The sequence below is a fragment of the Amblyomma maculatum genome, chromosome 8 (assembly GCF_055883805.1).
Source record: "Amblyomma maculatum isolate TAMU_Amacu chromosome 8, ASM5588380v1, whole genome shotgun sequence".
Taxonomy (NCBI): domain Eukaryota; kingdom Metazoa; phylum Arthropoda; class Arachnida; order Ixodida; family Ixodidae; genus Amblyomma; species Amblyomma maculatum.
The window spans coordinates 16,689,410-16,714,556 of NC_139351.1; the positions used below are offsets into that span (position 1 = coordinate 16,689,410).

The window sequence follows — 25,147 nt, forward strand, 5'->3', positions numbered from 1 at the left end:
GCGCCAGCATTGGGATGGTAGCAAGTTTCGTGTTAGGCGTCCGGAAGCATACTAGTATCCACGTGCAGCGCAGCAATATATGATTTCGTTTGGATGTTATGTTGATATAGAATCGCTACTTCCAAAGGAGGGCCGATGTCGGCGGTTGATGAGCGACGATTTTGAGCATGGTCGTCTAATCACTTGTCGGGTGATCGTCTAATCACTTGTCGGTTTCAGCTGCAAGAGAGCCTGGCCAAAGGCGAACTGAAGCCCGGGCTCTACGCCATCGCACCTCATGTTAAGAAGGAGTTCATCAACAACACGGTGAGCGATGCATGAGACTTCATCTTCTTCCAAAGGGAATAAGCCAACACCACTTAGGATAAGCTGGCTTTTCTATGTGGTGCAGGCCACATACTCTGCTCACATTGCCAGTTGGTACACGCACGTACAAATGCTGCTTTTTTACTCCAAAGGCTGATTGATTTGAGTTCATGTTTCATGTAAACAGAAGTGCACAGAGGAAGATGTGTGTGTGCGCGTACACACACACATATACATACAGGTCGGATACTTAATCCCCCAAGGTGGAGTAGATGTGCAAAAAGGGAGCAACTACTCATTGACAGCGCTTATGCAGTGCTTGTCAATTCTTTTTTTTTTTTTATTTCTGTCCTCGTTTAAGTGTTAGCCCTGATTTCCTAAATATGCACAACCAACTAGCCCGACAACATGAATTCATTGACGTCTACAAACGAAAATTATGCAGCTTTGTCAGAAACTTCGTAGTTAAAGAAAAATTCGTCCTGGTCCAGGGATCAAACCCGGTACCATTGCCCTTTCCAGGGTAGTTGCTCTACCATCTGAGCTAACTAGTTACACACACACACAAGGTCTACTCAATTTGGCTGCCCTTTCTGCACTAGTTCTGACAGGATCCTAGGAGGGTGCCAACAGCGTGCAAATGGCTTGCAGCGCTAGTTCAGGTTTAGTTAAGGTGCAGCACGATACTAGCACCGATGGCGCTGCCTTTGGCAACCGGCCAGTTCAGAGATTCGGTGAACTCGCGCTGAACTAGGCCTGCACCTTTGCAAAAGAAAGAGCAAGGTGCAAGGGTCATGTGCTGCTCTGGAAAAATCATTACGAAGGTGCTGCACTCTATGAACTAGTGCAGCTAGTTCAGCCAGATCGATTAAACCTTGTCTTACTCGACCTGTAGTTTGGCTGCTGCTTATGTCATGTTGCCTGCAGCGCAATTGTGGCGCTCATCAATGATGGGCGTAACTGGGGCCATCTATGTAACTTAGTGCAACTGGATATGCCAAGAAAATTTGTTGTGAACAGAAGTGGTGGCTAGGTAATGTTGGATATGTATAGTTTGATTAGATAACCATGTTAAGAGGAAATTATCAACTGCTACCTGTGACTGTTCTGAGGGGCAGAATGAGAGGGCTTGCCTGAGCTTCGCCTTGGCACCAGTTCCATGAAGAGTTTTATGGAGTGTGGGAAATCTTGTTTCTTGTACAGTGAGCTCCTTTCTGTTCCAATATGAAAATAACTCAAAACGAGGTAGTATCAGTCTCATTATGGCTGCAACCTGTCAGCCCTGGTCTCTGCCTGTTTGTGCTATGCAAGTCCTGTCTTTTGTCTTTACTTCACTTTCACACAGTTTGTACTTGGCTTGCCTTCAGAGTCTTGTCGGTACCCTTGGCTTAATGAGAGGGGCGCTCAAGACAAGTTCTAGTTGGGCTGTTAGGGATTGATTACTGCGTTCTAACCACAAAACTAGCCACATTTGCTGAAAAGCTTTCTTTGCTCTCTTAGCTTTTGTAAGCTAAGAAAGAAAAAAAAAATCCGGATATTGTCATCTTGGGTAGAAAATGATTTTATTTATTGGAAGAGTAGAGGGTCTGGCTAGAAAGATGAATGTCTGGCCTGCCACTCCGCACTAGGCAAGGGAAGAGGGTTGTGATGCGATGAGAAGAGAGACAGGAGTGCATACAGGCGCAACAGGCTGTTTGCACTAACAATGTACTATGATGTCATAATGCTCATTGTATGCAGATGACTGAAGTAAGGTCGGACTGCTATTCACTTGCTGATGCTGTGTTGGAGTTGTCGTTGACTCTTCCCTAAGCACTGCATTGAGGCCTTAAAAGAGACGAGGCAGTTCATTAGTTTCTTGGCTTAAAATACCATGTTTACTATTCCTTTTTTTATTTTTTGGCACAGAGTGCGAAATTTCGGATTAATACCCGTGTCACACGGGCACTGTAAGGACATTCGAATAAAAAGACACCTTTCCAAAAAAAGTTTCATCCGCAGACACGCGACAGAGTTCAATCGCCTTTCCAGAAGCGGTCTTTTACGGCTGGAAAGGAGTAGCCTCCAACCCAGTGGTCACAATGATTATCTTTTAATAAATAAAGGAAGCAAAAGTGAGTTTTCGTGTCACATTTATACATTATAAAAAAGTTTTACACTTCTCAGAAGGTTAACTAGGTACAATAATGCAGGCCCGGTGTGCGCTTGAAAAGCACAAGCCTCACAACCCACCACAAACGGGCCAAATGAGTAGTGCAGAGTAGGGCATAACCCAGGGTCGACGCTTTAACCCGTCATTTGCCGGCTCCATAATAAAGTTATACATACATATTGTAGTTTTTCTGCAACACTCTTGTAAGTAGTTGAAAGATATCACTTTGTGCTGCTAACCGCCGATGCATATGCGTGCCATCTCCTTTAAATTGAACGTTTGTAAACATACTGTAGCTAAATTTACTATAAACAATGTTTCGATACATCTGTTTATTTTGAGTGGTTTTGCTTGAAGATGTAGCGCTACGCTTTCGATAGCGTCCTCGGTAAGAAGTGCTAAAAAGAGATCGCCAGCACCGTATGTCTGCTATGCAACTCCTTTTGACTAAAAGTCTTTCAACTTGCTAAAATACCACTTAGGTGAAAGAGTTTTTGCTTGCTCGTGTGACACAGGTATGAGTGTCCTATTAGATGGAAATAGTAGCATTGAAAGGTTGCATGATGTCAGGCAAACACCTGAATGATTGTAAAAGCAATTTCTGTATTGAACGAGCACACTGCTCTTGAAATTGCAAAAGGAAAGTGATGCTACTCTTGCCGGCAAAATATTTTTGCCTAAAAATGGCAAACCCTGCCCACTGTTTAGTGAAATGTTGAGTGTACTCACTCTGTGGCATTAAGAAAAAATAAAGAAACGCCTTATTGGTGCCATGCAACATCTGAAATTATCTGAGACAAAAAAAAAAAAACAAAAAAAAAAACAGTTGTACTTTTGCTTTGTGCACAGTTATTTACATAGCATGTAAAAAGGCTCAGTATAGACACCAAATTTTGGCCTGCTTATTTTTATCTTCTTTTGAATGATGCCTGTGATACTAGAATACATTAATCAGCCCATTGTTTTCTTCAGTGCCTATTAAGCAGCTTATGATTGACATTTTTTCACTGATGCTGTTTTGGCCCTGGTTTCTGCAACCAGATGATGCCTGCAACTCCAAGCGTAGGTGTTGGTCACGTGAGTCATAGGTAAAGCTGCAGTATAACTGCTGATACCTTGTTTTAATTTGCCACAATTCTTAAGGCAGCACAGTTCACAATTTGGAATGACAATAAACAATGTATTAGTGATTATATCGCAGTTTCATCTATGCCTCGCATGAGCTAAACTCATATTTACATTACAGTTATTGCACAGTTGTAGAAATGAAGTCCAAAGCAACATCAGAGAAGCATTTAATCGTGAAATATTTAGAGTTCGTAATTGCGACGTCATTGTCCACATGTACTACCTTATGGTTTGGTTTGTGGGGTTTAACGTCCCAAAGCGACTCGGGCTATGAGAGACTCCATGGTGGAGGACTCCAGAAATTTTGACCACCTGGGGTTCTTTAACGTGCACTCATTACAAAGAAGAAAAGGCAACTAAATTACACCTGTACTCTTTTAAGCAAATATTTTGAGTGGACCGTGGCTTGAATTTAACTGCACTTTTTTGCAAAAGAAATTTCGTGCGCTTTCTTATTCCCACGGCCAAACCATTTTTGGTGCAAGGTTTGAATGAGATCCTGCAGTGAAAGTGATTACCCACTGTTTCATTACAGGCAGTGTTGAAACAGAAGCTGGCAGAAATGGAACTGGATTTGGATTGGGTTGAGACACTAACTATGGTGAACGGGTTGGCGCCTTTGACTCCCGAGCTGTCGGAACAGTTTGGTGACATGGAGCTGGAAAAGAATCGCAAGGGTGCAGTAATCAAAGGGTCCAGCGAAGACCCTGTTCATCACGACTTCAAGCGCGAGATGGCCTTGTGAGTCCTTTTTTTTCACAAAGCTATCTCAAAGTGCTGTGTTGCGAAAGCAACAGTTCAGCTTGTCGCGTATGCTGTGGTGACGAATGACCTTGAACAGCCGCGCCTAGTAACCGCTAAGCCGAGCTTCGCCGGATGGCGCCGCTGCCGCTCGCTCCCTTCTGCAAATCTCACTTTCGGAAATGTGGTTTTGTGCCTAAAAGCGGAGGTACAATCGACATTAGACATAAATCAGAGAGCCGTCGGACGATTAGCACTAGGCGCCCACGGCAAAACCACAAATGAGGCGGTACAGGGAGATATGGGCTGGGCATCTTTCGAAATACGGGAAGCTCAGAGTAAAATGCTATATGAGGAACACCTGAGGAAATTGGACAGTAACAGATAGGCAGCTAAAGTATTTAAATACCTATACCTAAAAAGTGTCGACTCACAATGGAGGAAAAGAACTAGGAAACTAACTAGTAAGTATGCTAGTCACAAGGACGAAGAAATAAAGCGCATCAAGCAACAGGTTTAAAACACAGAAGGTAAAACTTGGATAAATTCGATGGAAAAGAAACAGAGTGTGGAATTATACCGAAAGTGGAAAATGCAGATCAGGAAGGAGGATTTCTTTGATAACTCAAGAGGCAGTGCCCTACTTTTAAAGATAAAGTAAAGATAAATTTTTTAGATTCCTTCTTCAAATTAAGCACGTATTATTAAGATGAACAGAGCATGCTTTTCGGAATGTGGCGAAAAATATCCGCCGTGTTGGCAGCTCGGCGTCGACGGACCGCGGCAGCAGGAGCGACCTGTTCCGCCCGCACTATAGTGAACTAGAATAGCCCGCACTGAATGCGGTGGCTACGGGTTGGCTGGCAGCAATGGGTGCCAGTTCTTTTTTTTTTTTTTAACGAGGCTATTTGGCATATTTCACATGGATGACTAGCTGCAAAATTATAGGAGCACAGCAAGCAGTATTTATTGCAGGTGGCACTTTTTTAGTTTATTTTGGGTCTATCTTCTCACTGAGTCTCTGGTGTCGACATAACACATTCCCTCGTTGATCGCATTCGGATGAGTACCTCAAACTCATTCGATACCTAATGTCATTTTCATTGAATGTCATTATATTTTCTCGTGTAGCAGCAAACAAATATCATTTTCAACGAGCGTCATTCTATGGAAAAGACATTAAATTTGCCGTGTGGCAGGTCTGAGTGATAACTATGTTTTCAGTGTTTTCTGCTTGTCATTGCACCTTCCGTGAACACTTCTTGTTTAAACGTGGTTGCCTCCGGTAGCCGGGAAGATACAATACGCATTAGATTTGTGAAACAGCCAGACATTCTTTAGCGTGCATTGACATCGCACAGCACACAGTTGCATTTTACGTTTTGCCTCCACCTAATTTAACGCGAGCGGCGCGGTCGACTTCAGCCCCGATAACTCGATCCTCCTCAGTAGCCTAAGACACTGCGGTGGGTTATTGAACAGATATTTGCCAGTATACGTTTTGAAACTTGCCATGCAATTACTTTGAAGACCAGAGCTAGTGTTCCTGTTGTCTGGCAAGATTACGAAAACGTCGCTGCACTTGCTTATTCAGCCTAAGGGCTGTAGAGCTTGTTATAAAGCACGCTGTAATTCTGCAGTTGGGCGCGAGGATGATACAAATGAAATGAAGATGATACTACAATAATAAAATAGGATATAAAATTTAAATATAATATGCTCTTGGCTAACATGTGATGCAGCTTTTCAGATATTGCCTCTGCTGATATCTCACTCCCCCATGAAATTATCTGCCCGCACTGCCTTTTCGACGACAGAATAAGTGAAATCCATGCTGTACAGGCAGTGGTAAAGTGCAAGCATGAACAATCTGAACTCTTACTGCAGGAGCCCAATATGCGCTTTTTTCCTGATGCTCAGAAAGGCTGGTTTGCAAGCTCGCTGGCATTTCGTGGTCGCACCGGTACGAAACCGCTCGCAGTTTCGACGACGCTGCCTAGGTACTGTAGCAACATATAGCATATAAACGAAGCAAGCGTGTAACATTAAGCAAAGAAAGAACATTGGTTCATAGGTCAAAAAATTAACGAATTAGCGTGGCGTTGTAATGAAAGCAGACACTCGTCTGCAGCAAACACTTGATGCATATGGAGGCGATGTAGTTCCAGACGACCGTGATATCGAACACATGTGCACTATTATAAAGTGCGATCCCCTTGCACACACTGTCACCGCGGAAGTGCCCGCGATACGCACACAAGCGGCAGATCGCACCGCGACTACGCTTGCCGCATGAGGCCCGCCTCGGGTTCCGACAACCGCCGCTACGCGGCTTACAGTGGCGCCCCTATAGGCGCTGCGCATGGCATATACTCGAATGTAATGGTATCCATCCGGAAGTCGATGCATGCGTAGTCACTCTTCCTGAAGCTCTGGTGTTTAGAGATACCAATGGCTGGGTGCATAAACTTGCGGTGGAAGCTAGCAAAAAACTATTGGAAGATTAGGGCTTAAAAGCAGAAAAGTGACATGTTATTTATGTAGAAACAAAAATTGAATGATGGTATAGTTAACCAATTTAAAACAATAATTAAGATATAGGGAAAAACATGAGCATGATAGCAACTGCTACCACCCTGTTTCAAAGGGGACGCTTCTATATTCCATCCATCATTCATCCATGCCGCCAAATATGTGCTCCGCGGTTAGAGGAGCACACATGGAGGTCGGATGGCCGCAGCTACGCCGTGAAGAGGTGTAGCTACGGTCTCCTCATGAAAACGTCAGCCTGCTATGACATTTGAATTCACGTTAACCCTATGTCATGGGTACGAGCTCGGGTCGCTCCTTTCATGTGGGAGGGTTATATCAGAATCAGCCTGCCAGAACCATTCACATTTTCGTTACCCCTACGACACGCAGGCACTTCCATACGGCTTGGTCTGAAGCGTGACTTTATATGGGCTGGTAGCTTACGCTGTCGCGTCGTACCCTTAAAGGATGAGCTTAAGTGTCCCCAATAATCTAGCTCCTTACACTGATAGCGCGTTACAGGGGAATAATGTAGCAAGCAAAAGAAGCTTCCGCCGTTGCTTTTGCAATTCAACTAGCGTTAACTAATGCTAAACCATAACCAATTTTATTTGATGCTTGAAAGGTTTGGTGTAGTTTGGGGTGTTTAACGGGTTTAAAGTGACTCAGGGTAAGAGAGGGGCCGTAGTGGAGTGCTCTGGAAATTTCGACCACCTGGAGTTCTTTAATGTGCAGGCATCGCACAGCGCACAGCGACCCTGCTTTTTGCCTCCATCGAAAAGCAGCTGCCGCTGCCGGGATTCGATCCCGTATCCTTCAGCACAGTAGCTGAGCACCCTAACCACTGCACCGCCACAGTGGAGATACATACTTGAAAGGGGATACTGGTCTCAGATAGGAGAACTTAAAAGGAATAGGGTCACAGAATGTTTGCATGTTTTTCTGTCTTCATAGTAGCGTGCAAGATATTGCTATTCATGAACGAGCCTGTCAGGTTCAGCTGGGCATGCAGAATGACTTAGAATTGAGTTTTCCTCTGTCAGGTTGTTTCAGTAGCAAGACGGTGGGTAGAGATGCAAGAGATATTGAGGCAGCGTGAGGTGCACAAAAACTGCAGCGTAATTGCGTAATTGCTGCTTGTTCATTTGTTCTCATCACAGGGTGTCTAGCAACCGGGAAAAATCAGTGAAATGTCAGGGAAACCATAAAAACTTTCGCCAACTCGGGGAAAATGGCACAATATATTCTGCTGTGCATTTTCATTTTAAGCTGGCGCACAGCAAGTATGTTGTCCGTGCAGATTTTTTTTGCTGTCTCACCAGTGCGCGGCCGTCACGTTGGCCGCGCTGCAAGGCGAGGCACAGTATAATACCGTATACACGCGTGTAATGGCCGCACTTTTTTTTCCGGGATTGGGGTAAAAATCAGGGCGTGCGGCGAATACATGAGAAAAAAGACAGCGAAAAAAATTATTTGCGGTGGTACCTGCCTTTATTATTGTCAAAAAACTCCTCGTCCTCCTCCGCTAAACTCGTCGGGATTTCAGGCTCGTCCCGTGTCCAAAACATCACTCCTCGTCGTCGTCCTCCTCCTCCTCCGAACTCATCGGGACTTCAGGCTCATCCTTGTCCCAGATGAGGTCATCCTCCGTACCGTCCAGCCTGTTTGATATCCCTGTCACCTTGAAACTTTTTTCCACAGTCTCGAACGAAACCGTGGCCCGCGCTTCGAGTATCCAATGGCAAACGGCCACAAGCGATGCCCGTTTCAGTTGGCTGGTTGGAGTCTTCTGGTGGAGGGCCGTTGACATCCACTCACTGTACGCACGGCGAAACCCACACTTAAAAGGGCGGTTTACGGAGACGTCCAGCGGCTGAAGCATGCCGGTCATGCCTCCAGGTATGACGGCCAAGTCCGTGTTAGTGCGCGGAGCTGTTGCCGCACGCTCTCTGTCAGGTGCCCCCTGAAGCTGTCTAGGACGACGTCCAGCCGCTCTTTTTCCTTCTTCTTTCGCGTAGTGAATCACTTTCAGCTTAAAGTGAGCGGTATAACTAACGTATTTTCCATCGAGGAAAAAGAAAATCTTCAGGTCACGAGCGCAGAACAAATCAGGGCAGCGATGCGTTCCGATTGCGAGATCGCACGTGATATGCTTCGGGCGATCGAGGAAATGGCTGTAAAATGGAGGAGCTAAAAGACTTGGATTGGATTGGATTGGATTTGCTGGCCTCACCCTTTGTAACGGGCAGGCATCGCTGCGGCTAGGAGCGCCCCCTTTGTAACGGAGGTGGTGGCCGCTGCCCCCATGTTCGACTTTTTTTTCCCTCAAATATTTTGTTCTTAATTCTTATTGGCAATTCTACTTCTAACCTTACGCTTCATTTTGCCTTTCACTTAATTTTTGGGCCCCACTTGGTGGCAGTAACCACAAAACGTTCCGTATTCCTTGCACCGCACAGTAGACGGCACTGCCCAACTTCCTGAAACTCATGGTGCGGCTTTTATTCGGGAAATTTTTTAAAAGTTTTTTTTCCCAATTTTCTTTCTAAAGTTCGGGGTGCGGCCATTACATGCCTGCGGCCATTACACGCGTGTATACGGTACTTTGACTCCAGCACATAAGCGGGAACGCTGCGTGAGAACAGTACACGACAAAAAGCAGGAATAGCCACACCGGCAGTGGCCAGCACGAAAGCGATCGGCGAGCTGTGCTGCTATAGGGTTCTAGAACTTTGCAGTGCTGCCAAGCGCGCGTGCCATCATATTAGATTGGATTGGCTCGGTTGTTTGCGGGCTGGATGGCTCGCTTGCTCTGAGGCTGGCATCAGTGCATTGTTATTTTCACTAAACTTTTGACGTTCTTAACGGCCATTAACACTAATGACAGCCTTTTCACTATTGTAAATTGCAGAATGAATAATAAATAGTTTTTTGTTGTGAATTTTTTGTCGATACTCATTATCATCAGCAGCTGCATTGTAGAGCCTCTTCACTTGTCAGGGAATTTGAAACTAAATAATCAGGGAAAACCTGGAAAAGTCAGGGACATTGAAAATAGTGGTTTGCTAGACACCCTGCATCATGGCCCTAAGGCAGGCCGGTGGAAGAGTTGGAGTGAATTGTAACTCAGACAGCAGCTGCTATAGTGCCGGTTTTGTGAGACTTGGGTAACGTCAAGTCGTCTTATTTATCACGGGCTCTGTTTGATTTTTGAAAGCAAAACTACATGAGGGAAAAGAAATCTATAAATTATTTATTCCTGGCGTACACAGATTCCGCTTGTGTATCCACGTTTACTAATGTCTTCCTGAAGAAGGGGCACACTTCCAAAATTTGCTGTCCCCACTGCCTTAATTATCACCTTGCATGAGTGTCACCGAGCATGGATGTCACAAGTAGTCGCAGCAGGCATAGCTTCATTGTTGAGCTTATGGCTACTTGCATAATTGCAGGAATGGAACTTAATAATCACAACAAATTCATGCCACCATGTCAGCATTCAATTTGTCGGCGTAGTGGGAACACATTGGAAGCTGCATTGGAACGCACGGTCCATCTGTGATCACCAATACTGAGTCCCACTGTGGTGGTGCTCTGTAATTGTGCCGCGCACTCAAGCTAGATATGCCTTGAGACATTTGGCCTGCCACAGTAGAGCAGTGGTGAGGGCGCTCAACGGCTCTATCCAAGGATGCAGGATTGAATCTCACAGCTTGGCAGCCGTATTTTGCAGAAGGTGAAAAGCGATGGTCAGTGCACGTTAAGGAACCGTCGGTAGTAGAAATTTCCGGAGTCCTCCACTACGCCGTCTCTCATAGCTCGATTCACTTTGGAACCATTATGAATCAGAACGAGCATTTGCCTTTGCTGGGTCTGGCTCACAAAACAGAGATAAAGCAGCAGCTGGCACCTGCTACCGTCTGGCACCTCTGACCGCAGCACAGGTTATGGTTTGGAATTGGAAGTGGTGCAGTCTTTTTACTCAGTTGCCAACCTTGAGGGCATTTCTCTGGCCATGTGCCAGGTGCCAGATTTCTTAGGTGAACGCATGGTTGGAACTGACTCACATTCAGTTTTTTTTTTCTTTAGAAAGGGGCAGCCGAGGCAAAAGGTTGAAAAACCTGACGAGGCCTCGGCACGCAAGCAAAGTTTGAAGCACCAGTGAAATAATACATTATCAATCTAGGCATATACAACCTAACACAAATAATAAATGCATATGCTGCAAAAAGATTGTTGCACACGTGAAACCACAGCAGCAAAGAAGTACACAACAAAAACAAAGTAAACCGTATTACAGACATATACAATAGCCATAAGCTGCTAACATAGGCGATTGATTCACTTGATCTAACCAAGAAAATTGTACCAAAGTGTTAAGATCAACATACAAAAATCTTGAAATGTTAGATTGGAGAAAATTCAATATTGTTTGCAATTAGGTATGCTTTAATGTTATGTTTGAATGTGTTACTTCTAACAGAGAAGTCAACATTAAGATTGGGCCTGTTAAGAACAGTGGGAACTTGGTAGGTTAGTGTTTGTTTGCCGTAGTTTGTTCGAACTTTAGGGGCAAGTTTCTTGTGGGTTCTAAGTTCATATCTCGCTAGGTTATGATCTGGTATTGATGCATGTAGCCTGTGCCGATGGATGTGTTTTAACAAGTGGAAATAATAAATCTGATTTGCTTTTAGCATATCGTGCTTGATGAATAACGGGGCAGTAGGTAAATGTTGTGGTCTACCATAATACCCTTCTATCGCTCTTAGAACCCTCTTATGAACGACCATTAATCTCTTAAGGTTTCTGTAGGCTGTCGTACCCCAAATGAGGATACAATATGTGAGTCGCGAATAGAACAACATAGGGTATATAAACGTTTGACACAGACCGCTACTAAACTAGCGATCTTGTACAGGCAACTGGCAACTTTGCTGATGTCATCAACCAGTTTGGAAACATGAGTGTTCCATGAAAGATTTTCATTAAACCAAACATCAAAGAATTTATGGTTATTGACTTGTTTAAGTTGCGTTTGTTCATATCTTACATTTAAGAGATAGTGATCGACATTATTTATTGGTCGGAATATAATATAATTTGTTTTAGAAAGATTTAGGCTAAGCCTATTAGCCTGTAGCCAGATATGCAGATTTTCAAGGTAAGAATTTACCATATCTTCTACAGCAGGCAAGGAACGGGCTGTAAAGAATGCATTAGTGTCGTCTGCATACATGACTATGCCAGGTGATTCAAGTATCTGAGAGTTGTCATTAATGTAGATTATGAACATAAGTCGTCCTAATACAGATCCCTGAGGGACACCCTGTTTAATAATTTGTTTGTCAGAACAGATACCATTCACTACCACGTACTGCAATCTATTACTTAAATAACTCCTCAGCAAACTAGAGGCTATGCCTTTTATGCCATAGTCACATAGCTATCGCAAGAGAATATCATGCTGAACGCAATCAAACACTTTGCAAAAGCATAAGAACAGCCCAAAAGTGTATCTACAGTGCTCAATGTTTTCAATGATCCTATCTTTTACTGTTAACAATGCTTGTTCTGCACATTTACCTTTTATAAATCCATATTGAGAGGGGTGTATAACGTTGTGCTTAGAAAAAAATTCCTCTAGCCTACTGTTAATTGCTCTTTCAAATACTTTAGATATTACCGGAAGAACAGAGATTGGTCAATAGTTTGAAATTTCACTTTTCTTTCCACCTTTATACGCCGGGCATACACGGGCTACCTTAAGGTCATTTGGGAATACACCACTCTGTAACATTAGATTAATGATATACACCAAAATATCACACACTGCGATCGACACATGTTTTGATGGAATGGGTTTTATTTCATTATACCCAACAGATACATTATTTTTTATGCTTTTAATCATGCTGTCGACTTCATGTGCGGTGACAGGCTTTAGTAAAATAGAGAGACAGATTTTCTCTTCTTGGGCTCCAAGATTACCCCGGAAGGAGACTGTAGCCATGAAGTTAGGAGACGCCTGCTTCTGGGAAAGAGAGCCATGGTTAGCCTTGACCGCCTAGTAAAGAGCAGAGACATTAGTCTGCCAACCAAGATCCGTATAACTCGTGCTATGGTCTTTCCAGTTGTGACGTATGGATGCGAGAGTTGGACTGTGAAGAAGGCTGATCGCCGAAGAATTGACGCGTTTGAATTGTGGTGCTGGCGGAGACTCTTGAGAGTTTTTTGGAAGGCCAAAAGATCACATCAGTCGATATTGTCGACCATAAACCTTGACTGCTCATTGGAGGGTCAAATTCTAAAGTTAAAGCTCTGCTACTTTGGTCATCTGATGAGAAGAGAGAAGTCGCTGGAGAAAGATTTGATGTTGGGAAAGGTTGAGGGTCACCAGAGAAGGGGTAGGCAGCGAACGCAATGGTTAGATGGCATCCTCGAGGTGCTGCAGATGAAGTTATGTGATGTTAGGAAGATAGTGAGAGACCGGAAAGCATGGCGTGACATGGTCCATAGAGTCACGAAGAGTCTGACACGGCTGAACGACTGAACTGAACTGAAAGGGCAGACTGGATCACTGTAGACATAACTACTCCCCAACACACTGTTTCCTGGGTTTCCAACGTTAATAAATTATTCATTGCATTTATTATTTCAAAGCCAGATAACGTACCACTGGCGGTTGAGATTTCATTTATTTCAACAGCATTCCTTTTATGCATTAGCTGGTTGATCTCTCGCCATAACTTTGTTCCATCACTATATATCTGGGAAAATTCGTTTATATAATACTCACTTTTCGCATGCCTCATCTTAGCATTCAGGCTATTTCTAAACTTCTTAAATTCTTTGAATAGGAGAACATCGCGTGTTTGCAAAAAAATTATGGTACATCTTATTTTTGCTTTGGATTTTATAAAGCGTTTTGTTCATCCAGGGTTTCCTATACTTTTTCGGGTTGCGAGTCGAAACTCGAATGGGGAAAGCCTCGTTATAACACTGCAAGAACTTTGTTAGAAATGCGGAGTATGCCACATTAGCATCGTCTGTCTCATAAATGCTATCCCAATTAGTACTTTTATATATACAGTCACCGACCATTTTTTCGGACTTGGCGGGACCAGTCCGAAAAATCCGTGAAATTGACAAAAAAAAAAGAAACCTTTTCTGCAAAAATTCAACTTCACAAATCGTCTTCGCCGCTCCCAATGTTTCGTTTATATGCCAATAACAGGGAGTTGTAGCATAGCGTGATCTGCTACTGTGATTGTCTTTCGCGCACTGCCCATGCGCACGCACTCGCGCGATTCAATATGGTGTGCGTGGCTGCTAGTGCGCTTGCGCTGGCTGGTGCAGATGCGGCAGGTGTGCGCAGAACCGGATCGTGCTAAGCTGTAACTCCAGTTGGGATATCTTAGCCAGTCATGCTTTTGTCATGTCCATGCCACTTCACGACGTACTGCGAAGCATTCCATCGTGCCGCGAACAAATGCACGCGCCGCGCGAAGCAATAACATTCAGTTTCCATGGTTAACGGCAGTACCCAAGACTGCGAGATGGAGCTGCTCGGGGGAAAACGCGAGCGGAATGAGCACCCTCATGAATCACGAATGCAGCGGACCTCCCCCCCCCCCCCTCCCCCCTTTTCCACAGCGTTGCTCGTGCCAAATTGGTCCAAAAAAAGTAAACTTTTGGACACCATAGGGTCCAAAATATTGGTCGTGAAAATGTACACGCTCCTATGGGCCGCGTGACGGTTCCTGAATTAAGTTAGAATTATCGGAGTCTGAAAAATCGGATGGCTGCGGTAGTACATAGCCTTCTGTGAAGTTCAGCCGTACCAACTAATACAGTTCAAAGGAGCGAAAAATTGTAAATATAGAGCCGTATATTATTCAGGTTTCGTGGTAATAATTTGCCATTGCTTTTAATGTCAAACCATTGAATAAATGAAGTGTTCAGTGCCCACAGAAAAAAGTTACTTGAGTGGAAAAGTTATAAAACACAAGTAGTCAAAATGCGGTCCTTGTCCTTACTCTCATGGAGCTTCCATTTGCCATTCCGCTATCCAAGAGAAACATCCAACTAGTTTCAAACTGTGGTTTCTTGTTCAGTTTAGCTCATTTCCATGTGGACTGACGACACTCTTTCTGTCATTATGGTAACTCAGTGGGCTTCCCTGCGATTCTTCGCTGTAGTGTTCCAAGTACAGTTAACTACAGTATTTGAGGAAGACAAGGACGCTGTGCACATCATCCTTGTCATCACAGCCCGTTTTCGCTGTGCCTCCTCTTGAAATCCCACGAGTATCCTCGTCTGGTGCTCTTAAACTGTCATTTACAACCTGAGGGTAACATTCGGAATGCACTTCTCTCCATTCTTTTTCTCCCGGCTCCTGTATTTCATTCTTGTAGCCTATATTTGCGGTCAGCACTTTCCTTGTATTGTAACAGGCTCAAAGGCTCGTTCAGTAGAAGATATCACAGTATCCAGTAGCCCAGGCACAATTTGACCAGCTACCTCCATTCTTTTCACCTCGACGAGGAATCATCAGCCTAGGTCTCCACCTTCACGGACTCGTCTCTCTGCTCACCCTCGCTGCTGCTGCCCTCTGCAGACTTGGTCTCATTCCATTTAGCTCAGGCGCAAGCTTGAACTTGCGTACGTTCAGAGTTGGTTCTGTCTGCCTGGTATCTTCATCTGGTGCCTGGTCAATGTCGCCGCATGAAACATTCCCTGCAGCCATGAGGGCGAAAATCAGAACCGCGATCCCAGCCTTCAACTTGAGCGCTTTGATTTCTTCGACGCTTCACTTTGCAGACCTCTTTGTCCAGCCGGGTGTAGGTCACGGTGAGCTGCAGGTGTTTCACATCCGCAGCGGAGGAACCGTTGCTGTTCTATGCGAGGTGGTCGCCCATACCATGCTGCAGCTGTTGCTTCTTGAACCATCCTCGCAGCTATAGAGTCATTGTCTTGCCCTTTCCAGCTCTTGCCTGCCTGTCGTTAGGTGTTGATCCCTTGCCAGCCATTAGCATTTGGGAGAGTCTCGCACATGGCCATTGGTGTTGAACCGCCGTCTCCCTTCTTCAGTTGTAACGGTTTTCTGATGCAGCTACCGGCAGGCCCAGGCGGCCGTGCTGGAGGCCATCCCCCGTCTCCACCAGCTGGGTGTGGTGACCCGGCGTCCCGACGACTACTTTGCCCAGATGGCCAAGTCAGACACGCACATGACCAAGGTGCGCGAGAAGCTGCTCACCAAGAAGGTGGCCCTGGAGCGCTCTGAGAAGGCCCGCAAGCTGCGCGAGCTCAAGAAGTTTGGCAAGAAGGCAAGTCTGAGCCACGTTTTGTAGGTTCTTAAAGGGTCCCGAAAACAGTACTTTCTGCAATATTCTGGTGGAAGAAATCCATAGACATTTCTTTTTTTCCCCCAATTTTCAAGCCAAACTTAAAACCTTTGTGTAGAGCCGATAATTTACAAATAATTTTTTTGAAAAGTACCCCTGGTGACCACTCGCAAGCAATTAGGGTGACATAGGAAACCTGCGCTGCCCAGGGGACACGCTTAAAATCAGACACCCAGCTCCGCCTGGTTTCAAAATGAGCAAGTGTATAGTAGGACAGAGCACGCCGCTCGTTGTACTGTGGCCGTGCCTATCGGCGGATTTTGAGCTTTTTCTTTCGTGCATAAGGCTTTTATCGCAGATTTAATGTTCTGAAGAACTTGTAGCTTCATTTTTGATTGCTTAAGGGGGGACATGGGTCTTAAAATTAATTTTGTTATTTACCAACCAAATTTGATGAAACTTCACAGAAATGCTCAGTTCTTTTGCTGATTTCAAATATGCAAACATTTGCCTTCTGGAACAATTAGTTCGAGAGCTATTAGAAATGTATTAGAAAACTACTGCTGTTGTCTGCCCAAACTATAGGGGAAAATGCTTACCAGAAATTAATTTGTAATATACAGATAGATACTGCAAAGTGTAAGGAATGCAATGTTGGTAGCAGTTTTCAAATTGAGTTAATATTAGAAATTTAGCAGCTCGCTGAAATTTGCACTCACAGCCATGGCTACTGCATAAGAATTTCAAGATAAAAAAAAATAATTTTTTTAAATAAAAAAAATATTTTTTTAAGTGAAAATAAAAAACATGTTTCTAACATTGCGTGCATTATACTTTCACCTTCACAATACGAAAAGAATTATAGCTCCAGCTACTCTAGTTGCTGAGATACCCTTTAGGCAATCTTGTAGCTCAACTCAAAGCACAGTTTTGAGAAAAAGCCGAAAAACGTACCAAAGTAACTTTAATGATTGAAAGTGAGAAATAATTTGCACAGTTACATTGCAAAAGTCTAATAAGCCCTAGGCAAGGTCTCTCTCTCATAGGAAACTGAAATATTTCCCAAATTGCTCATTCAGTTTGTCGTATAGCTTGTGAACCGACTGTGCGCACTTGTGTCTTTCGGTTGCGCAACTGGTAGCAGACGGCAGCTTTTTTTTTTTTTTCCACATAAGTCTGCCACGTTCACGGTGGCCAACATTCATTTCGGAAAATACATCTTTCGAAGCCCTTGGACAATTGGCAGTTGCCTGTATTGCACGCGTCGCGAAAACGTTCACTACGAAAGGGTTTGCGAGTGCCCTCAACGCGCGGTGAACTGATGACATCGCGCCGGAGCCTTCGCGCATGAGATTTCAATGCAAGGTCGTATTCCTGCTTATCTGCAATTAATTTCAGAGCACCGCAGCACAGTTTGCAGTCCACATGTTTTTCAAGTAACTAGTTCACGAAATTGAAATTCACAACGGACAACGAGAACGAAGTTCCACTGGGTGGTCAGGTCGGGTCGCGACGCCGGCACTTTCAGCAAGAAATTCATTCTTCCTGTCCGTTACCGCATGTAAGCTGCTGTTATATCTTGTCCGCCGCTGTATTTTGCCGCTCTTTAGTTTCTACTAGCTGCAGAAACGGCGTGTCGTTACGTACGCAACTGCCGCCGGAGATACTTTCGGCTGCCGGGACCGTTAGGTCTAACGCTTTGCCGTCACAGTCACCGTACGCAAGTTCGTCATCTTGTGCTTCCTGTGATGTCTTCGTCGTGAAGTTTTCCGATCCTCGAACGATTCGCTTTCTTGCCAATCTTGTTTCTTCGGTGAAATTTCATTGCTGGTCAATGCATCACGTACTGCTTCGATCACAGCACACAAACAAAATGATGCTGCCTCTCGCACTGGGCTGCGACCGAGCACGTCATGCAGACGACGCAGGCCTAATCAGCCAATTGGGCGGCACCCTCATGTCACGGGCCCCGAGTGACGAATAGGATTACGCATTGGGACGTTTTTCTGGCGTGTGTTTTTTTCTCTGTCCAATAAACTGGTGAGAATGGCGGTGGCGGGAATTTGAAGAGGGAAAGCTGCTCTTTCAATCGAGACCAAGATGGCTTCAGTAGCATGCATAGAACCGGAGCTGCACGCTGTGGAAAAATTGTCATTTTGGCATTGATTTCCGTTGAAATTCGGTCAAAAGTGACAATGTAAATTGTTCTTACGGGCAAAATACTGAACTTAGAACTGCGAGATTTTGCAGACAAATGCAGAACTGGCTGCAGACTTCAAAAATAATGTTTTCGAGCAATCGATTTTTTTGGTGATTTTTCGGTTTCTAAGACTCGTGTCCCCTCGTAAAGGCACAACATGTCCTCCTTAGCTGCATGCCAAGTTGGCTACGATCCACGCTGCTGCTGCATTAAGCTATAACATCGCTACGTGTAGATTTGAAACAATTGTCATGAGTTCAGTCTTCCTTTTTTTTTTTTCTTGCTATGGGGCGCTTGCAAAGTACAGCGTCTATGCACGGTGAATTACGGGCACACTTTCTAGTAAATAAGATTTTCCTGTGATGAAGCATCGCTAGTGGAGGGTAAATATATCACAGCAAAATGAAACAACCTCCCTGCTATATTAACATTCAGTAGGTTTGTTACTACAGTAAAACCCCGTACAGTCAAGCCCGGTTATAACGAAGTCAGCGGGTCAGCGGGAATTGGAAATCGCTTCTCTATATAAGCTCTATATAAGTTTCATTGTGTCTAGGCTATGAAAAAAAAAAAAAGAAAGGAGGCAGCACCTTCATCTTGGCCATACTGATGGCATAGTGAGTATCGATCAGAAGGTGCTCAATCGCTCGACCCTGGTTGTAGACCTTAAGTTAGCAACAACCTCTTGATCCATGGGTTGGAGCTTGACAGTAATTAGTTTCTCCGGGGAGAAACAGAGAAACAAAGCCTCGACAGCGCTCAAGTGTGCATTGACGTGATGCACAGTGCAGTTGTCAAGCAACATGAGCACTTTGCGCTTTCTTTGGACCATCTCTTTGTCAAAGTTGGTGAGCCACTTGCCAGAAAAATCTGTCACCATCCGTGTTTTCTTGTTGCTTAATTAAGTCACTGGCATAGGGAGCACCTAAGCTGCATTTGATTCAGCCGTGGTTCTCGACACCGTCGGAACCGGTTCAAGATGCGCTGCACCAAAGCGCTCGATTCACAGCGTTCCCTGCACCACCGTCCGCGATTGATTTTGGTGCAGTTGTAGTGCCGCTGTGGTGCAAAGGATCGTGGCACCCTCCGAGGAGGAAGTGCAGAAACGTGGTTCACTTGTTGACGGTGCTAGCAGACGACGCATGCTGCCCTGCCAATGAGATGCTTGTAAACATCGATGGTCCACTTAGGAACATTTTTCCCGGTCGTCGACGGATCCGGCGTCATTCTTTGTGAAATTGGCGAGTTCCTCGAAGGTCTCTTGTGACAACCTGAATAGCCTCCTGAGTTCACCAGCGACAGCACTTCAGTTGTATGGGAATGCGGTTAATTGCGGTCTGTCCGAACCAGTCGTCTCGGTCTGAACCGTGATGTTGCCACGAAGGGAAACACGGCGTCAGGTTCCTTGGCCTCACTGTCAGAGGACTGCATAAATTTCTTAAAAATGACTTGGCAATGTTGTCGTCCATGACCTCGCGAGGCACGAAAATAGATGCACTGCAAAAACTGGCACCTCGCCGGCACCTGACTGGCACCGGCAGAACTTTTTCAGAATTGGTGCCGAGAACCAGTTCTGAATCAAACGAACCTCTTGGCAAAGCTATGCAGTTTCTTGGCTTTGCAAGTGACCAACAGGTCTTACTTGTCTGAACCATCCATGACCATGATGGCGTTGATCTTGCTGCCATTTATAGATTATCATTGAAAATGTGGATTGTACGATTTCATACTTCTATGGAGTATCACTTCACATTTCAGCACAATTCGTCAATTGTGCGCTTCTTCAGAGACAACACCTTTCTCTTGCTTGACGAGGTGCTGGGGCTCGCATGACTTTACATAGCTGAGTAATGGAGCGTATGTGCTAGAAATATGGCAACGAGGTTTTACTTAGACTTAGATGGGGAGTTTCAGAACTGGTATGCTCAAACAGCTCTTTGGCAAATGATGGGGAACGTTTTGCTGAAGTGGAACTTTGTTGTAGTGAAATCAGATTGGAACATTGCTATACTGTACTGGTTCATGAATGACGTTTATGTCCAAAAATGTGGTGGACATTAAAGAAGGATGTGACGCAGCAGTGTTAATTGCAGCCGTTTGCGGCTTCTCTTGCGGATTCTTATTCGCGTGCACTCATCCCTCATTAACTTCAACTTTGCTGCTCGCCTTAATTTGTGCCTCTACTACCTTATAACCTACTAATTAGCGTGCAGTCATAACCTACCACGTGTGCAAGACCGCCCACCAAAGGTATAAAGCCCCACTTTAACTAGGCCGTATGAAAGCGCCTGCATAGCCTAAGCGTGTGTTAAACTCTGGACCCAAGGTTCGGGTCGGTCAGATTTCTATTTTGCCACCCAGTCGAAAAGGAGCTGCCTGAGTTGGCAGATTCTGTATGGTCTCGTGAGGGCACACAATCTGCCGACCAGTCAGTGCATGGGGATTTCACCTGTCAGCTACCATTTGCAGGCGCTATACTCTTGCTTTCTGGTCACAACGCCGATGCTGATTCGTCTCGCAAAAGTTGCCTTTAGCACTGCCGCGATAATAGGGATCACATGATGCACGCTGAAATTGATGCTTTAGACGACGTCCCAGATTTGGGGTTTTACTTTGGCTTTTCAAAAATGTTTTGCCATGCGCTATTGAAACGAAACTTCAGTCCATGCATGGTGGTCCGACGTGTCACCTGTCGGTACACAGGGTGGCGGCCGATTGTTGCATGCTGCTTGCTCGTTGTCACCAGGTCTAATGTGCTATGCATTGAAGCCACAGCAAAAGTACTTTGGAATTAGCCATTGCTTGCCATAAAATGTCCAGCATGGTTGCCTGTCACCGTAGGCACAATGATACGAGTATAAAATGAATGCCTAACCGGTTTCCGGCGAAGCTAAGTGGAAAAGCCATAAGCCCCCTTGCACTGACCGCTTTCGTTCACATATGCAAATTCGAATCCCCTTCACCCCCAGGCAGACAACAAAACCGTCATACCTGGCGGCTGTGCATTGGATCACATCCTTATGTGTACAGGTTTGCTCATTGAATGAACTTACTTCGGTAGCCATTTTTAGTTAAACCAAACTATATATTGACATATCTTGAGAGCAAAAAAGAAAAAAAAAAGGAAAGAAAGATCAGCTGCTTTGACACAATAATTTCATTGAGGTGGAACCTTGCTGTAAACATTGTCTGTTATGGGGAAAAATAATTGGATTACTTTGTATGGCGTGCAGATGGGTATTTGGAAAGGCTTAGTTTTGGTGAATTTGACTTATTGGCCATAAAGAACAGCTTCTCGAGATTAAGGCTGGCATCATTGGCTTTGTATGAGATAGCTAGAAATTCACACATTCACATACATGAAGCTTCAGAAAAAGAAGACGGGGAGTGTGTGCACTTGTGAAAAAAATCCTTACCATGTTCTTGACATGCAAGTCTTTGCTCTGATTGTGATGGTTGAAAATTGTGTAGTGTTTTGTAGTATTTGTAGTGTTTTTTATAGTTTATTTGATAGTTTCTTTTCCTATACAGGAAAAAGCGAAGGGAAGGCTAAAGGCTGCTAGCCTGACGAGGCCTTCCCTCTACATAGTTTCGGCAGCGAGTAACACACTTTTTAAAGTATACAATCAAAAACACTTCTCTGTCATGAAGACTTTCGTCATGGGTATAATACAAATACATACAAGGCTTATTGCCATACAGGTGTCAAAAAACAACAAAAAAAGCTACAACAAAAGGATGAACACAGACGCAAAGCTCAGTCATCTGGACGGACATGCGTGCAGATAAAAAAAAAAAAAAAGGTAACATCAAAACCCAGAAAAAAAAAATCACGGTTTTACTGAGGCTGTGCAAAAGTTGCAAGTAAAAGTCACTGGTTTCGAATTTCTTTCTTCATAACCAGTGCTTTTGCAGTTTTTTTCTTCATTATTTTGCTCAAATCGACATCATGTGGCAGTTTATTAAAAAAGAAGTGGAATTTGGTAATCTAAATGTTGTTTACCATAATTTGTGCGCGTTCAAGGCTTTCTCTGCACTTGTCTGCGAAGGGTGAGCGTGTGTGTAAGGGCAGGATTACCAGTTACGGGGAGTTTATGTTTTTGCACATACTGAAATAACCTGAAATGATAAACTTCATCAGCTCTTAGTAAAGAGTACTTCGCAAACAGGGGACCTGTTGACAAGTCTTGTGGGTGTCCAACATACGTTTCAAGTAACCAAAGTATGCACTTCTGTAATTTTAGTAACCGGAGGTAATTTTTACTAGTTGTTGTACCCCAAACCAAAATGCAGTACGAAAGTCTGGAATAAAAGAGTATAATAGAGAGAGATTTTCAACCACAAAGGTATAGGTGATTTTATTCTATATAGGCACCCAAGAGTTCTAGTACTTAGTTTTAGAGCGAGATTGTCATTGTGGGTGTTCCAAGACAAGTTTTCCTGGAACCATACTCCGAGAAATTTTTGCTTCTTGTCTTGTTTAAGCTGAGTGCCACGGAAGGTGATGACATCTCTTTGCGCGTCACCCTTGTGAATAGAACAGATACGAGCTGTCTTGAGCGAGTCAGGAAAGATCCCCGTCTCAAAAATTTTATTAACGATATCTGCTATTACAGGGCATGAGATTTCAGACACATGCTTTATTGGCATCGCTTTAATTGAACCAAAGCCAGAAGAAACGTCATTTCTAATCCCATTAATCAGATCAATAATTTCGCGAGGTGCAACTGGTGCGAGTACTATGGAGTTCACTATCGTTGCGCTGTTATCAACCACGTCCATAACTTTCTTGTAGTGTTTCTTGCTTCAGCTGCATCAAGACGTTTATTAGGGCTGCAAGCACATGAAATGCTGGGAAAGTTAAAGCTTAAAGAAACAAAAACGAAATCAGAGGTGGAAATGCCTTGTTGGCTGGGATGTTTGTGAGTAGTGAAATGACTCATACAGTCAGAGAGGAATGCTGTACACCTCCGATGTTCCAGTTTGTGATTGTTGTTTTGCTGCTCTTTGCCGGCAGGTGCAAGTGGAAGTGATGCAGCAGCGGCAGAAGGAGAAGCGCGAGATGATGGACAATCTTAAGAAGTTCAAGAAAGGCAAGGGCTCCGTTTGAAGCATTGCTCTTTTTTTGTTTTCACTGCTCGCACTCACGTTCACGCCCACTCGCTCGCACTCGTTGCTGGCTGCCCACGCTCACAAATGCAAATGCAATGATCGAAGCCGTCATTGCATCTTCATGCAAAACTGTGGTGAAGCTAGCTTACGGGAGCACAGCTCTTGGAATACAGGTTTCTTGCCTGTGCAGCAAAGCCAAGGCTGGCGCGGAAATTCACAAGGTTAGATCTCGGTATTGTATGCGTGTCATGGGGCTTAAGAGCTCGGGGGCTGCATTTTAGATTGGGCATTTGCAGAATGCGTTACTGCAGCACATTGAATGCCTGATATTGGTGCTGCGAACATTGCCTGCAGTGTTCAGAAAGGTTCATGGTGTGCCCACTTGTCGAAACTCAGCTACCAAAGTGGGCAACTCTGAAGTGTTCAGAGGAGATGGATGGTCGAGAACAGACTAGCAAACACAGAAAAAGCAGTCTCATTCTTTTCAGCTCTAGCTCATTTCATGCATAATTTAGTAAATGCCTTATTTGGCAGTTTTCTTTTTATGTGTTATTCATTGTTTTCATTAACATATTCGTACACACTTAACATGCTTGCATATCCTTTTCTGCATATCCTTTCCTTATCTGCAGTCCATAACTTTGTAAAGGTTTTGTAAAATGTTATTTATTTTTTATTTTTTTTGCGCAGATGGATGTACAGTCGAACCCGGATATATCGAACTCGAAGGGGATCGCAAAATAGTTCGATATATCGATAATTCGATATACAGAAATCGGCTTGTGACGGCATTTACGATGCGAAAAAACGATACCATATTTGTCGCGTAATCAACCAACTCGCATAACAAACCCACCCTCCACTTTTGCACCCGAGAATCTGAAAAAAAAAAAAATGCGTTAAGGCCAGCTCGCTCACATGCAAGCGACTGAGCGATCTCAGCGACGAGCGGCAGTGACAGAGCGAAAATTTTCAAACTTGTTGGAACTGCGTCCCTCTCGCCACTCGAGCCACCGCGGCAGCTCAAAACAAGGTTTCTGTGTTGCCGCGGCGGCAGAAATCGCGAGCATTTTTGCTTGCATGTCGACGACGCGCGTCAGTCCGTTTCGGTCGTCTCACCCACAGCTCATTGGCAGCGTGCCAAGATGCTGCGCAGCGATAACGTTGGGGCGCGTTTATTTTTTGATAGCTCCTGCGGTGGCGGGGAGCGAACTTGGCAGAGTGCCCGTGATAGCTTGATTGCACAAGCCTGGTTCGATTTATCACGCCGCGCTTGGGGCGGGCGTCATGATCGCAGCAGCTTACCCCGTGCTTTCGCTGATTCATACGTGCAAGGATAAACGATAAAAAAAAAAAAATTAACATCCCCGCAAAAAAAAAAAAAAAAAGAAAGAAAGACCCTGCAGCTTTTTAATGTCCGCAGTTGCCATATCTTACGCTACGCCGCGCGTGCAGCACAGCGATAAGAAAGGATGACTCTCGCAAAAAAAAAAAAGAAGAAGAAACAACATAGAGCTGCCGCTTCTTAACATTTTAGGAAACGTAGCGCAAAGAAGACAAGGACAAAAAAAGAAGGATACACACATGAGCCCTATATATTGTACCCTATATATTCTGTTAGCTTTTCTAATA

The 25,147-nt window shown here is 44.4% G+C and overlaps 1 protein-coding gene across 1 annotated transcript in view; it reads left to right on the top strand.

The window, feature by feature from the left end:
- LOC146180617 (putative rRNA-processing protein EBP2) overlaps positions 1–25,147 on the top strand; it is a 43,283-nt gene that overhangs the window by 378 nt on the left and 17,758 nt on the right. The window contains exons 2-5 of the mRNA XM_084576097.1: positions 220–306; positions 4,122–4,327; positions 15,972–16,185; positions 23,421–23,496. Of these exons, the coding sequence (XP_084432223.1) occupies positions 220–306; positions 4,122–4,327; positions 15,972–16,185; positions 23,421–23,496 (583 nt within the window). The remainder of the gene's footprint in view (positions 1–219; positions 307–4,121; positions 4,328–15,971; positions 16,186–23,420; positions 23,497–25,147) is intronic.